This window comes from Rhodnius prolixus, unplaced genomic scaffold (assembly GCF_049639745.1).
Source record: "Rhodnius prolixus isolate KJV_2025 unplaced genomic scaffold, Rpr scaffold_7, whole genome shotgun sequence".
Taxonomy (NCBI): Eukaryota; Metazoa; Arthropoda; class Insecta; order Hemiptera; family Reduviidae; genus Rhodnius; species Rhodnius prolixus.
Genome location: NW_027411582.1, coordinates 17,867,012 through 17,883,271, shown reverse-complemented (window position 1 = coordinate 17,883,271; position 16,260 = coordinate 17,867,012). Strand labels below are relative to the sequence as shown.

Here is a 16,260-nt window from a genome sequence, read left to right as displayed (position 1 = left end):
AAAACGCCCACGATTGGCCCACAAAAAAGTCCTTTTCCATCACGACAACGCATCAGCTCACACCTCAGCAGTTGTGGTCGCAAAATTAATGGAAATATGGTTCCAACTCGTTTCACATCCCCCCTATTCTCCAGACTTGGCTCCCTCAAACTACTATTTGTTCCCCCAATATGAAGAAATGGCTGGCGGGAAAAAGATTTTATTCAAACGAGGAGGTGATTGCAGAAACGAATGGCTATTTTTCAGACTTGGACAAATCCTATTATTCGGAAGGGATCAACAAACTAGAGCAGCGTTGGACGAAGTGTATAAGCCTAAAAGGAGACTATGTTGAAAAATAAAAAAGGTTTACCCCAAAAAATTAAGTAGTTTTTATTTTTGCACGGACTTTTCAAACGACCCTCGTATAAGTAATGAGAAACCATCTATATGCTTCTGTAAGACATTATGTATCTGAGAAAGCTCAGTTGTAAGTTTTCTTGATCTTTTAGCAATAATAAGAAAGCCCAGGGAAGGGATTAGCTATGAGGTTAGCATACTGGACTCCCAAGCGGAGGTCCTGGGTTCGAATCCAGCTGCTGACCCTTAGATTTTCTCTTCCTAGGAGCTTCTTACAGCTCACTACCCGGACAGTGTTGTCTTTAACGAGAGAACACTGTCCGGAGGCCGGCAGTGCACTGAAAAAAGCTCCGGGCGCCAATAACCTTAGATGGTTGACGCGCCTTAAATCATAAAAAAAAAGAAGTCAAATCGATGGACCCCCAAAGTCTAGAAAATGTTTTTGATTATAACCTTATTGTAGCCTCCTCTGTTAGAACCTAAGCGAATTATCAAATTTAAATTATTTTTGATATTTTTTGGGGGGTAAAAATTACATATTTTTCACTTTTCCACTTTGTCTAATTAAGGGATATTTCCTAGGGCAGTGGTCGGTAAAGTGCGGCTCCAGAGCCGCATGTGGCTCTTTGGCTCCTTAAGTGCGGCTCTGGCACAAATATCCACGGAAGGCGCAATAATATTTTCATTTAAAAAAAAACTTGGTAAGAAAAAAATTATATCTTATTTTGATAAATTAAAATTCTTCTATAAATCGAGAACATGTATAATTTTTGGTTTAAGTTAAAAGATAGATAGGTAATTAAAATTTTATATTGTTTAAATTTATAATTAAATTTATATTAAATTTATAATTTAAAAACAGCAGAGCAACTTTAGCATTTGTCAAAAATCCTCTTAATGCTACGATAACCGAGTTGAAATTTTCTCCTTTTGAAATTGACATTGGTAGCTTTGAAATACAATTGCTGGATTTAAAAAATAAGGAGATATGGCGTTCTAAATTCGAACGTCTTTGTGTTGAATTGGAAATATTGGAGAAGAAAAAATTTGATCTTAGTTCACAACACAAGTGGTCTGCTTTGAATGACCTGGAGAAGGAAGACATGATCATTTTCAACGTTTGGAATAGTATTCCTTACTCATACGATCAGCAGAAAAAGCTCGCGTTTCGGTTCTACATATAATATGCGAACAATCTTATTCAAGCATGAACATTATCAAGAGCAAACTGAGAAGTCGTCTTATTGATGAGAACTTGGAATCTTGCCTAAAATTAAAAACAACCACATACAAACCTGACTTACTCAAACTTTCCAAGGAGATGCAAGCACATGGTTCGCATTAATAAATATTTATTAAGTATGAAATTTAGTATTATTTATTGTACTACTTATTTAGTGTAATAAAAGTTTACTAAAAAAGCAGATTTGGCTCCCAATTTTTTTTAAAACTGTTGTAATGTTCATATTTGGCTCCTTGGCTAATAAATTTGCCGACCACTGTCCTAGGGAAAACACAAATAGAAAAACTACCTGATAAACAATGCCTTTGCTATCAAGAAAAAAGAGTTGATTAATTGTTAATTTTGTTATAATTAATCACAAATTAATAATTAACTCACCTAAATTTGGAAATTGTCCTCTTAGACTGACTATCAGACTCCAACTGATAGACGCCATCAATAAACATCGGTGACACATCATTTTCTGTAAAAATAAAATGACAATTTTTAGAATTAGTCAATATATTAAACTAGCTTGTTCTATTAATTAACATAAAAGTAATCTACGTAGGTTTTCATTAAATCTGACCAATTTAGGGAATTTCAACTGTGGAAAGGCACTCAGTTGGCAAAGTAAAGTTTTTGATGAATTTCGTAAGTCGAAGTTTATAAATACTAATGACATCTCAAACACACTAATGATGAATGAAAATCCGAACAAGAGACTAACAAATATATTTGGGCATAAATAAGAATTGGCCTAAAACTAATTGTTCTGCTAAAATGTTTTAGAATCAAATCCCACGATGGGACCAAATTGTCATTTTCAGTTTTAGCAACCAGAGACATATTGTTTTAGAGATATACAGGGTGATCCATTTAAAACGCATCAATCGCTAATAACTTTTTTTTAGGAAAGCTGAATTTCGGAAAAACTCACGGAGTAAACTATGTACATCTTTTTTTTTTTGGTCTAGTTTTCAAATTTTTCACCCCCGATGCTGTAACTTTATTTTTGGCGAAGTTACGGCTAAAAAACTGATCGGGGTTACATGAGGACCACTGGTTTTGACAAGGAATATGAAAAGTACATTAAAAATTGTGAAAAATGACGTTAACCCCGTTTCGATATCCCTAATATTTGTCAAGATATTTAAGATCAAAGTTACAATTTTATTTTATTCGTGATCGGTTTTCAATATTTAATTTTCCACCAGAGATACACCAGTTTTGGGAGGTCCTCTATCTGCAAAAAAATGTTATTTGTGATGCAAAGAACAAAAATAATAATAATTTAAGATTTTAAAGAATGTAGTGTAATGTAATGGTTGTGGGTGAATCAGGATAAATTGGTTTTATCATCAAATAAAAGCAATCATCACATTATTTTAATGTACCCCGTATGCAAGACTTCTTGACCTATGATTACGGTAAGAATATCTTGCCAGGGTGTTGGTCTAGTGGTCAAGAACGTGGCTTTGTAAGTGGGAGATCCCCAGTTCGAATCCCGCATATGCAGTCATTTATAATACTTGTAAGACGGTTTTCAAAAACAGATTTTATTATACAGAATTCTGTAAAGAATAATAAAATCTTTTCTTGAAAACCGTCTTACAAATTAAATTACTAATTATATTTCACCGTCGTTAAACACTATGAAAAACTATGTAACGTAAACACTCTAAAATGACGCTAAACCTTCCTAGACTATAACCTAACCTTCAGGCTGTGTGGCGTTGTCGTCAGCCCCCCTCTGATGGCACTTTTACATACTTAATACATCATAATACTTTTTTCAATAAAATGTAGTCATACCCTGGCAAGATATTCTTGGACTGCGAGGATTCCAAAGGGAAATTGCTAGATTAAAAACTGCATTTAAAGAATTTGTTACAATCGCATTATCATTTTTATTTATATATTTTTAGCAGGATCTGATTACTGCAATAGGACCCCCCTTGCCAGTTGAATTCCTACAACACCCCATCCAGTATAAAACTTCGGAGAAATCTCAGAATAACAAAGAGTACAGTCCAGCAATTGATAATTTGCCTATATGTCTAAATGCTCTTTGAATAAATAACATCGCAATCATTAAATTGTACAGATATCCCACAGAACCTACAAGAACCCAAATTTCTACAGGTGTCCACAGAGACAACAATGTCCTGTAAGGAAAAACCTGCCATTTTCTATGGATTGCTCTCTCTAAAATACAAAATACCCAATCAAACTCTCCATATTGAAAAAAAAAAAACTATTTTTGAAAAAAAAGCGGCATAAATGTTTATTTTGGAAAATGATGCTTTAAATTAATTGAAGACCAATTTTTAGGGAGCAATGTGATACAGTTTTTTTGGGAATTTAGTGACCAAATTTTTGCGCACTTTAATTCTCTCGCTATTCTTGCCTTTATTTTCAGTCAGATTATGATTTTGTAAATTTATGATCAGAGTTGACCGCAATTCTTCTCGTTCAGTGTATAAGGAGAAAATAATCCGTAATCCGAAAAAAAAAGTAAAAGAGAAGAGGTTACTAAAGAAACAAACACCATTATGTGCACTAAATGTATTCTAGATACGGATCAAATCCTTGCTAAGTAAATGACCCTGACAAAACCATGAAGAAAAGACCTGGATGTAAAGAGGACAGAAAAGGGTTTCCATCCAAACCAGCTGCTTTCAGAGAAAAAGATGCTGCCACACGTTCCAAATTGAATGTCTACGTTTCTCTTCGTGTCCAGTAAGACCAGAGAAAAGATCTGACCAATCCCCTTTAGACCCACTTACACTCATAAAGCTTTTCCCTACTTTACCACTAACAGAGTAGTCGTGCTATGAATGCGGCCAAGTTCTCTCTACAACACAAGACCTTCGCCATATATCACCAGGTCTTTTTCTACGTCCAACCACTTGTCAAGGCCCTCCCATCCACAACTAGTAGTACACACTCCTTTTTTTTGGACAACAGTTCTGGTAAGCAAGGGTATAGTTTTCTTCACAATGGATGTCACAGAAATACACTCTACTGCTAACGGGACAAATTAATTCTACAAGTTCAAAACCAAAAAATAAATAAACATGTTATGTACTATCAGCTTAATGTTTGGTTACAAACAGTAGAGACAATGGTGGTAATATGGGACCCTTCTTTGTTTTTGACTTACCTATGCTAGAAATTCCAAAAAATTGTATAGAATAGATTAAATTAGAGCGGCCTCAAGGCCTACGCCACCGCGACCCCTTATGGATCTATTGTGGCTCCCCTCACTTTAAAGCTCACCCTCCAGACCCGTCCGCTTAATCAGACTCTTAATTCTGGTGAGTGACTCCTGGGTAAAGCTCTCAAGCCTTGGTTTTTCCTCCCCCGAGAAGTAACATCCTTAGCCAGGACAAGCCCCTCACACTGACACAAAACGTGCAGTGCCCGATTCCTCTTCTTCCTGACAGAACCTACAAAGGCTATCATCTGCCAGGCCCATGCGATGCATGTATTTTCTGAGCCTGCAGGTGGCCCAGTTAATAGGCCTACAATTATCTTTATAGCCCCACGGCCTTGACGGATTAATTCTGCGGTCAGCCTCGGCGAATAGCTTCTAATGAACTCCTTCGCCTGTCTCTCTGCCCAGTGGTGGCATTGCCACCACTCCTGAGCCCTACTCTGCACCCATAAGTCAATGGTCGCAGACTTAACACACTTCGAAACCCCCAACGAAGTGTCCCGCAGAGCCTTCCCGGGCCAATAAAAAAAAATGGAATTGCTTTCTCTGGTAATTATTAGTCTTATATATTAGTCTTGCACTATTGTCTTCAAATTTACTCTCCTCCAACCACCAGATGTGCAACCTTCAATTTTATGGAAAAAGTGGAAAGTGGTGCCTCTGACTTGAGGAGCAGGTAATGTGGTAAACCTTAGTATTTTTATTGCAAGTCGCCTTAGAGTGGTTTCGGGTACAATGAATAATTTTGCAGCTTTTTTTTTAGCCCTATTTTAAATTTTTCTTCTGTTTTTTACCCCAGAAATATAAATGATTTGCTTGTAATGCTTGCAATATGGAACCAAATGAAATTTTTCTACTGCGATTGTAGAACAGGGTGCCATATTGCAAGCATCGCTATCTTGGATTTGATATGTCACCAAAAAAAACAAGTTTGGAGACACAAGAACTGATTCACAAATGAAAATCGTTGCAATACATCCCTTTGAACCACTATATAGTGCGGATAACTACCACTATTTTGATAACAAAACTTAAAAAAACAGTTTGTACTTGCCTTCTTAAAGTTTTCAACAATCGATAGAAACAAAATTGAAAATTTCAAAATGAACAATACAATAGCAACTGAACCAACCACCTGCTTTGCACACTAGTGCTATCTAGCGTCAGTTTCAGCCGGATACTGTTAACACAAGATCACTTGCTGCCTAAATATTATAAGGTTCCATATTACCACCACTTCCACTATAATGTCGATATTAATTCAATGGATTCAAATGAATAATATTTAGGAAAAAAATTTGTTTTCTGGAACTCTGAATAGTTTTAATAGTTTGTGATCTGGAACAAGGAGATTGTCTCGGTGATAACTAGATTTTTTCAAAAATATACAAAAAAAAAAAAAAAAAAACTAAAAAAGATAAAATCAAAATTTTGGAAAAGCAATATAGCCATTTTAGGTCATGTTGGTTTCAGCAATCAATTAGAATCTGTGTTCACTGAAGTCAGAATAAGCAATTATAGAAGCCAATCTTCCAAGGATGTACTTGCTAATAGCCATAATTGGCCGTTGTCTAGACAACTTGATTCTCCTAAAGCTAGCTCAGCTTGTACGTTTATTAATTATTATACAGGGTGTTCAGCATAAGACTACCGTAACTTCGGGAGGCGATTCTTGGCATCATTTGCTACAAAAAATTCCATATAAACTATGGCTCGATTTGGCTCCGTTTTATAGATATTTTTAATTTTATGCTTTTTCAAGGTGTTACTACTTTTTAGCAAAAAGTTGGCCATATTGCTCAAACTATTAAAGCTACAGCAATTTTAATAAGCTCATTAGAAAGAAGGTTAAATTTCCTTTTAAATAAGCTAATTTGTATTCCAAAATAATAATATTAAGTATTTCACTTTGTGGCCCAAACATAAGAAATAGCAAGTTTCTAATTTTTTTCCAAAAAACTTTGACTACATTTTTCTCAAAAACATTTTATATGAAAAAAATGTGCCCTATTCATGTAAAACATCTACATACAAACACCTTTCGAAAGGTATACAATGCATTGGGGTTATTTTAAAAATTGATGCAGAAATCTGTGATTAATTGCAAAAAAGTAGGCCTCAAAACAGCGTCGGCATTATGAAAGGAATTCACCTACCATAAGAATATAACTGATCAGAATCATCAAATCCAGTACGATTTTTTGCAAACGTGTAATTTAATAATTAATTTATTTAAGATCTATGAATATGATGTTAAATGAGGGTTAGGTACCAATTTCGAAAGAAAGGATTTTCGTTTAATGAGTTTAGATCTGGGCGTTATTCAAAAATGAAGTCAATGTATTTGGAAAAAATTAGAATTTTGCTATTCCTTATGTTTGGGCCACAAAGTAAAATACTTAATATTATTATTTTGGAATATAGATTAGGTTATTTAAAAGGAAATTTAACCTTCTTTCTAATGAGCTTATTAAAATTGCTGTAGCTTTAATAGTTTGAGAAATATGGCCAACTATTTGCTAAAGCAGTAGTAACACCTTGAAAAAGCATAAAATTAAAAATATCTATAAAACGGAGCCAAATCGAGCCATAGTTTATATGGAATTTTTTGTCGCAAATGATGCCCAGAATCGCCTCCCGAAGATTCGGTAGCCTTATGCTGAACACCCTGTATAGCAAAAATTTGAATTTAATTCTTTTTAATCTTGGTACTGTTTCTAAAAAAAAGAAAAAACAATCAAGGACTATACAAGTTTTTATTGAAGATATAGTAGCTAAACAGAGATTTTGTTTAAATCTTCTGTGTTCCTTACTAGCTGAAAGTTTATTCATGAAAAATTATTTTTGATATGGAATATTTATGTAAACTTATAAGGGACAAAATCAACCAATATAACCTAACCATATCAATTATCGCTATTGTTTACTAATTCTGCATCTCATCAGGTTATAACAGGTTATAAAAATAGAAAGTTAAAAAAGAAAATTTTTGGTAAATTTGTTTATTTAATAAATAATAATATTAACTAGTAACGTTTCCATCTACTTAGAAGTTTTTAGATTAATCTTACGGACTAAAAAAAGTTTTTCAACAAGCCTACTGGTACTGACAGTAAGTGGAATCATAAAAAATGAGAAAAACCACTTCAAGGAAGATTGGAAAAATTATTGCCTATTTACATCTTATATCTTCTTCAAGAATACGTCAGATACACTCTTATATCTATGATTAATATATGTACAAATATATTTGCCAGATAGCAATTTAATAATTTGAATTTAACGAATTGTTATTGTACACAATATACCATTTCATAATATTGGTCTTACAATAACAATAACTCTAAAATCTAGAAGTTTAAATAGAAAGTACAATCAAAATTCAAAAGGTTTTACTGCAATTGACAGGTCATATTGTTAAAGGTGTAACGGTGAATTTGTTAAACTTTTGGTTAAAGTTACTACTTTCCCATTGTGTAAATAACACTGCCATTATTAGTAAAGGGTGAATTTAAGTTTTCACCAACTTGTTTCTTTTATGTAAAACGTAAGTGTTAGTAAGAAGCGTTTATTTAGTATTTCTTCCTTAATAAAATTCTTAATCTTTAAATAAATAGAGGATAGAGAATTTTAAGGTAAAAATCATTTTCTTAGGAATTCATTAAATGCTGCTCTAATTTTTGCTTGGTTGTGTTCAGTATAGTTTAATTTATTAACTGAAACACATGATAGATTTATTGTATCCGCGGAACAACAAATTCTACGTTTTATTATGTCTGAAATGCTACCAAAATTTAGGGATATCTTATTTTTTCGTTGTCGAAGAATTCTATTCTATTGTAAAGTTTTTGTCCTTTTACTAAAAACTTTACTTACACAACTAGTGACTGCCACTAGTTATTAAATAATAAGTGTGGGTTCGATAAATAATAAAACTCGCTAAACTTATAAGTAGTAACCTGATTTATTAACACATTAACATTTACTAGCAACTAACGCTATTCATTACAGTCACCATTTACAACAGTCACTACAGTTTACTGTTACTTACTCACTACGTAACGCCACATAACTGTTCCACAACTGACCACTGGTCCGCACTGCACTGAATTGCACTAGTCTCAGCTGCACTAACAAAGTACTACTCACTAACTGACTAACCGCCTAACTGGCTAACTCTGAAGCACACCGCAACACTGACTCTCTCAAACTCTGTGTCTAAGTAACCGGCTCATCGACTAACCGGCTACCAGCCCAACTGGCTAACTCTGCCGAACTCTGACTCCACTCTCCAACCGAGACTGACTGCAACTCTGTCTTTTCTTCACTCCAACTGCGACTGCCCCACTCCTACGTGTCATTTTCTGTCTCACTCCCACCTGCTACTCACTGACTGGGAAAACACATACTGCCCCCCACCACAACTGGGGCCGCTCCCTTGGCTTGCTTTTACACAGTGGTGGACCGTTATAGGCTATGGTCACTAAACTCCAAGAACAGTCTAGCCCTTTCTTCTCCGGCTCAGGTAAAGTCTGGCCTTTTGTTTACACAGTGGTGAACCGTTATAGACTTCGGTCAGCCAACTCCCAGAACAATCTAGGCCTTTCTTCTCTGGCTCAGGTCAACTTCGTTACACTATTTTACTATTTATAATACTATTTAACTATTTTACTATTTATAATACTATTTAACTATTTTACTATTTATAATACTATTTAACTATTTTACTATTTATAATACTATTTAACTATTTTACTATTTATAATACTATTTAACTATTTTACTATTTATAATACTATTTAACTATTTTACTATTTAGTAGCAGAGGTACTGTAATTGTGCTTCGAAATTCCTCCAATCAACGGTTTTATAATTATTTTTTATTATTATTAACGAAGAGTTCTGACGAAAACAGATGAGACCACTCATTCTGCAGTACTCCTAGAGGATGAAACAATTTACTCAGATACTCTAGAAGACGTTCTACGTACAATATACACCCCGTCAACAGCAGGCCAACTTTCTTAGTTCTTCAAGGCAACCCCCAAGAAGTAGCTGCAAGTAAAACACTAGCTGAAGCCAATAAACCCTTTTTCTCCAATGCCTTCTAAAGTTTTTACTGAAGAAGACTCTACTCCCAAATTAAAAAAAAAAGAAACCACATGATACTTTTTAAATTAACTTTTCCTCTCTCAGGAAAGGGAGCCGGCAGTTTGCGGGCAAAAACTCTCTGAAGCAAAACCACCTTATTATCTAAATACTCCCAAAGAGGATATACACTCATCTGTCAACAGTAATAAATTCCATCAGGATGTCAAATTGAAAAGAAACAAAGGACATTCAGCTATTTCCATGAAACGAGAATATATTTTTCTTTTACCAATGAACAATAAACGTTTACGACCTTAAACCAAAACATTGCAACACACACACTGATTCTACATCCCTCTTAATAAGAGAAGTACATCTACAATTGACCGCACCACTTCAACGTTACACCCGAAATATCACAGCTTCTCTTACATTACAAACGGAAAGGGTAGACCTTGTTGAAGAGAACTGTGGCTCCTAAACTGCCTATTAAAAGTAAAGTAAAGTAATTGTCAATTTCTTTTCAGGCGGGACTTAACATCCAACTACCAATTAGGAGACGTGGACGGTGGCCAGAAGCTCATACTTAACTATAAACAATTTTTTTCTAACAAATAAAAACTTGTCACGCGCAGGATTTGAACCAGCGATCTCCCTCATATGAAGCCAAGCTCTTGACCACTAGACCAACACTCGCTCCTAAACTGCCCTTCACTTTGGTCATTTTCACTCTAACTTTTTGTACGAAAATTCTATATAAGTTATAGTTATTTATTCTTTACATTGTCACTCTCTGGGTTTACTTTTTATACATTAAAATTAATAAACAGGTCAAAGAAAGTATTAAAAATTCAATTATAATTAAGAAACGAGGTAATTAAGAGAGAGATAGCTAATTACTTTTCTTGGAAAGTAAAACAGATTTCTTTTTGTTTCTCTCTGACAGTTGACTGGTGTTGAATTTAAATGGTAAATCCTTAAATGGTTTCAATAAATTATTTACAAACTGTCTATTTATTGACGTATTACTGAAGTAAAGTGGGGCAATAAACATTAATGACCCTAACTTCCATAATTAACTACAAAAATGGATTTTTAAAGGGCCAGCAGCTGGATTTCGGATCCGGGATCACCGGTATCCAGTATACTCTTCTAAACCAGCCTTACGCAAACTGTGGTGTCTATCGACCCAAAAATAAGCAAATTTTAAGGCCACCCATTAGTGCATTGGAGGGGGAAAAAATTGACACAAGTGTGGAACAATAATTTTGTCCATTCTTGTTTCAATTGTTGTAGTTAATGCAATCCTCAACATTAAGGGAAACAAACGTACATAATTATTCGGGTCTTTGTTTTAAACTCACTACTAATAACAATAATATCAGTATTTTAGAATAAATCTAAGAAGAGAGAATTCCTAGAATATATCCACCTCACAAATGACCATACATCGTAGGTTTCGTGTAAACGAGTTACGGAGCGTGACCTTGCCAAAAGGTTAAACACAATATTCAATTTAATACAAACATGCGTAAGGCACAATTTATAGGTAATAATGCTTAAATCTAGCTGCCACTCTAACTTTAATCAACACCTTTACTGCATAAACAATAAATGTATACTTGTTTTAATATTTCCATGAACCATTAAACTTGTTTTACAAAATAATCTACCATATTTTAAAGATAAAATTAATAGGTAGCTGAATTCCAAGAACTCCATAAAAATGGTATAACAAAAACATTTATCTGTTGAAATATTTGAAATTTATATTACAAAATAATGTATTAGCATACTTGAAGTAATAATTTTATAGGGCGATGGATGTAAATTATACAAGAATGATGAACATGTGGTACAGTGTAGATTAGACCTTTAAACTGTAATATTCCAAAATTTTAACAGCCCGGCCACTCCTCACAACATGGTCTCTATTTACAACATAAGAGGTACATATGAGAAGCTAAAATTTACCTACATAAGATGTTAAACAAGAAATCTTCTTAAAATTTCAAATATTTACTTATCTTTAAACTCAGTATTGAGTAAATATTATATTTTGATTATAAAAACATTCTTATAACGCCATTGAAATATTAAGCCCCAAAATTTTATAGTTTTTCTCTCATATTAGAGATTTATAAAAGAAATTACCAACAAGATGATTGAGAAGTGATTTTTGGTATTAAAAAAAAATAATAATAATAAAAAATAAGATACAAAAATTTTCTTTATTTTGGCATTGCCTTTCGCCATACAGCCAGCATCGTCTAGGTGCTTATCACTAGAATATCACTCACTCTCCATTCTTACTTATAAATACATTCGCTTCACACATTCATCCCTCTACTATATACATCTATTTACATAAACCTTACAACTAATGGATGGATCAGTACTCTATATTCCTGCCATCCTTATAGCTCAACCGAAATTAAATTCACGTAATCCTTCTCTAATCATTTTCTTGCATTCATTCTAATCGGCTATAACTTTTAAATACATTCATATTTCTTTGCTAGCTCTGCTAAAGTAAGTATCAAGATTTCGGAATAATTACAGACGGATCGAAGTTAGACGACGGCGTCGGTAGCGCTGTGTACAAGAAGGGAGTAACCAACACCTAGTCACTTCCTCGGCTAGCAATACGACGGAACTTTCTTGCAATTTGCTAGGATTTAAAATTAACTAAAGGTTAAAGCACAGAGGGCAAAGGTTTGACGTTTGCCACAATGGTAGCAAACACAAAGGTGTGTCCGGTAATATAAGGACGATGGGGGCTGATTACCATTGATTTTTTACAAGTTTACAATTTTTATAATTTACAGTAACATCATTCTAAAGTAGAGAATCAATTCGCGGCATTAATTTAGTGATTCTAACGAGCGCTAAGTCGAGTCGTACTGGTTACTGTCAGAAGATCAAGACCCTCAACATAATGGTTTAACGGCTAAGCATGTGTTGAAATGATATCAGATACTGCGTACTCAAAGCGGGAAAGAAGCAGAACTGCCACAAGACAAAAACGAAAAGATTCTGCACATTTATAAGTGCTTAAAAACTTTTGAGAAAAATATGTATATGTATAGTTGAATTTAAGATTAATAATTAGTTTAGGAAAACTAGGTAAAAGAATAACGATTACTTCAACAAACTTTTAGAAGTAAACTCTTCTATATTTACTAGAAAGAACTGCGTGTCTTCAAGAATTAAACAAGGTTAAATAAAGTTTTGTTCAGGAAGATCAACAGAGTTGGCATAAGGAAAGCCTGATATTGACAAAGTTGAAACTAAAGTTCTGTGCTCTTCTCTTTGTGCCAATAACCGAATGTTAAGAACTGTATTTGAACAATAAGTTGCTACATTTAATGATGATGAGTTCAACTGAAGTTTTTACAAATTTTTTTTCCCCCCGAAATATGTCGAAGAAGTAGAAGGAATATATTTGTTAGTTAGGATTAGGTAGCAACAGAAAGAAGTACTGTGATAACGAGTTGTTGTGTTTGAGAAAAATGGCTATAATTGATTCGATTGTATTCAATAAGAGTACTATGCCAACATTTTTAATGTTTATATCGAATAAACTAATTACTCGGAAAGAAGAGATTTCTTAATGAAATTAAGAACAGTCTAGCATTCAGACGGAATCAATATCCAAAATAAATCTTTTTCTACGAAATTATACAAAATAACGTTTTAAAGTATAATTAAAATAAAAGTTTTATAACTTAACATAAGAAACAGTTTTAACTATTACCACAACAGATGGTCTGTAAGTGAAATCAATCACCTTTGTCATCATTAAAAGGCTTAATTACCAAAAAAAAAGCAAATAATGAATCTCTTCGTATATTAACTTAAAATCATATATCAATAATTTTATTATCTCAGTTTGATGATCAAAAATTCCACAACCTTATATCGTATGTAGGGTTGCCAACTGCCCTTTTTTTGGAAAGGACAGTCCTTTTTTAACACCTGGTTGTCCTTAACCTTTCTTAAATTAGGCAAGGACGCCTTTTTGTCCTTTTTTCAGATATTATTCACACAAATCTAATTTATGTTATTGTATTAAAACTGTCCGGTAGGACAGTTGTATAAGGGTTGACCATCAAAAACTGCACGAAAAAGTGTAACGTTGAAAAACACCCAACTTTGACAATTTTTTTCTATTTTTCTATAAAAGATAAAATTCCCAAATTTTCTTTATAATATAGGGCAAATCCTCCTTTATAACTGTAATTTTTTTGCAACCACCCAGATCTAATAGGTTTCGAGAAAAAAGTTGCCAAAAATGAGCAAAAACGGCTTTTTCAAAAAATGTTCTTGTTCTTGTTCTTGTTGTTGTTCTTCTTGTTCTTCTTGTTACCTTTTTGTAAACAACGTAGCGCCTAAACGCGTGAACCGATTTTCATGAATGAGGTGTCATTCGATTCGGAATTTTATGTAGATGTGCCTTTTGGGGGTCTCGGCCCTGTACATCTAATGGGAGAGGAGTTAGCCCCCTTTATGTAAGGCCCCCTCCAAAATTATTATTACTAATTACTCTGTAAATCTTGGCCCGATTTTGATAAAATTTGGTAGGATGATAGGGTTAGGGCTCCCCTACGTAACAATAAAGCGACGATCTGCTCTTACACTTGTTAAGGGGAAGTATAGCAGTCGTTTCAAATTATCGACACGTGAACCGATTTTCATGAATGAAGTGTCATTCGAATCGAAATTTTGTACAGATTTGTACTTTAAAAGTCTCGACGCTATGCCTCATAAGGAGGGGAGTTCGCCCCACCCAAATAAGGCCCTTTCTAAAACTATTATTACCAATATTTCTACAAAGCTTAGTCCGATTTTGATAAAATTTAGCTCAAATAAGTGGTTAAAGCTCCTCTACGTGGCTGTGAAGTGCCATCATGCTCTTACACCTACTAAGAGGAAGTACTGCAATCGTTAAAATTATCAATGAGTGAACCGATTTACATCAATGAATTGTCGTTCGATTCAAAATCTTTGCCTTTTAAGGAGAAGTACTGTAATCGCAGTTTATTTTTCTTGCTCCTCTTAAAAGGAAGTACTGAAATCGCAGTTTAATTTTGCTATTTACGTACAAATACCTTCCTATTTTATTCAAAACGCTTTCTCAAAAAAATGGTTATTGAGGATGGTTTGGGGACCGCAACTATAATCATTCTTTAAAAAGATCTCTCCAGTAGTAGTTACGGTTCCGATTTAACACCTTATCAGGTTATAATGATAGAATAGCTTATTCCAAATTTTAAAAAATCTGTAAAGCAGACGTAACTTTGCAAATAGACAAAAAGGAAAATCTATCCAAAAGGTACAAAAATCTCCTTAACAAAAACTTACAGTTTTAAAAGTTAAGTATAAGGGTTGATTAAACGCCAAAAGGTACACAAATCAGCAGTTTCCAACATTTCATTAATACTTCATTGATATAATTTAAGTAATTTTACTGCATTAACTTTTCCTTCACATTTTTTAGAATTTATTAGATGTCACAGACCCTTATGCTGGCCAGTTCATTCATAATATTTTTTTATTATAATTATGATAAAATGAGTGATGAATTATTCTGAGTAGTCACATATACATGCATGTTAAAGTAGAAAAAAACAAAGTTAGAGTCGGCCACTTTTTAAATTTCAATCACGGAGGATTCAAAACAATATTTCAGTCTTAAATTCGTCTTACCGAAATATTCGTGAGCACAAATAACATACATTTAATAACAAGTAGATTATTCAACAATATTTACTCATTTCTCAATTGTAATTTAATTTAGTCCCCCTAATTTTACTTATGGTAAAATACTGGAATAATTAGCTGTCCTAAAAATATGCATATCTTTATTTTCTTTATTTTATATTACATATATATAACATTGTGGGAAGAACACCTAGATTGAGAATGTAATTGAAGAAAACTATATTATTTGCGATAAAGCCAGATTATTTATTACTTATTATTACAAACGTTTGACTACAACATAAAATAACAATTACTTTAATCGAAGAATGAACTTAAACCAATGATTTTTATTTAAAAATAAAAATAAATGCATAAAATCATTGATGTAAAAAAGTTTATGAATTTTTTAGCCTCTTATTTTTTTTATATTTTTTATAACGTTTTCTTTTTCACCTGTGATTAATAGTTTGATTATTATAGATAAATAGATATTACAGTCAATCTAAGTTAAATGGTGTGCTACTTGAGTAAATATTTTGTAGACGAAAATGGCCAGCATAAGGGTCTGTGACATCTAATAAATTCTAAAAAATGTGAAGGAAAAGTTAATGCAGTAAAATTACTTAAATTATATCAATGAAGTATTAATGAAATGTTGGAAACTGCTGATTTGTGTACCTAT

At 33.3% G+C, this 16,260-nt stretch overlaps 1 protein-coding gene across 8 annotated transcripts in view; it reads right to left on the bottom strand.

Annotated features, from left to right (window-relative positions):
* LOC141447096 (obscurin-like) overlaps positions 1 to 16,260 on the bottom strand; it is a 676,918-nt gene that overhangs the window by 108,887 nt on the left and 551,771 nt on the right. For all 8 annotated transcript variants that reach the window (XM_074114296.1, XM_074114295.1, XM_074114299.1 and 5 more), the window contains one exon: positions 1,961 to 2,045. In XM_074114296.1, the coding sequence (XP_073970397.1) occupies positions 1,961 to 2,042 (82 nt within the window). In that variant the 5' untranslated portion in view covers positions 2,043 to 2,045. The remainder of the gene's footprint in view (positions 1 to 1,960; positions 2,046 to 16,260) is intronic.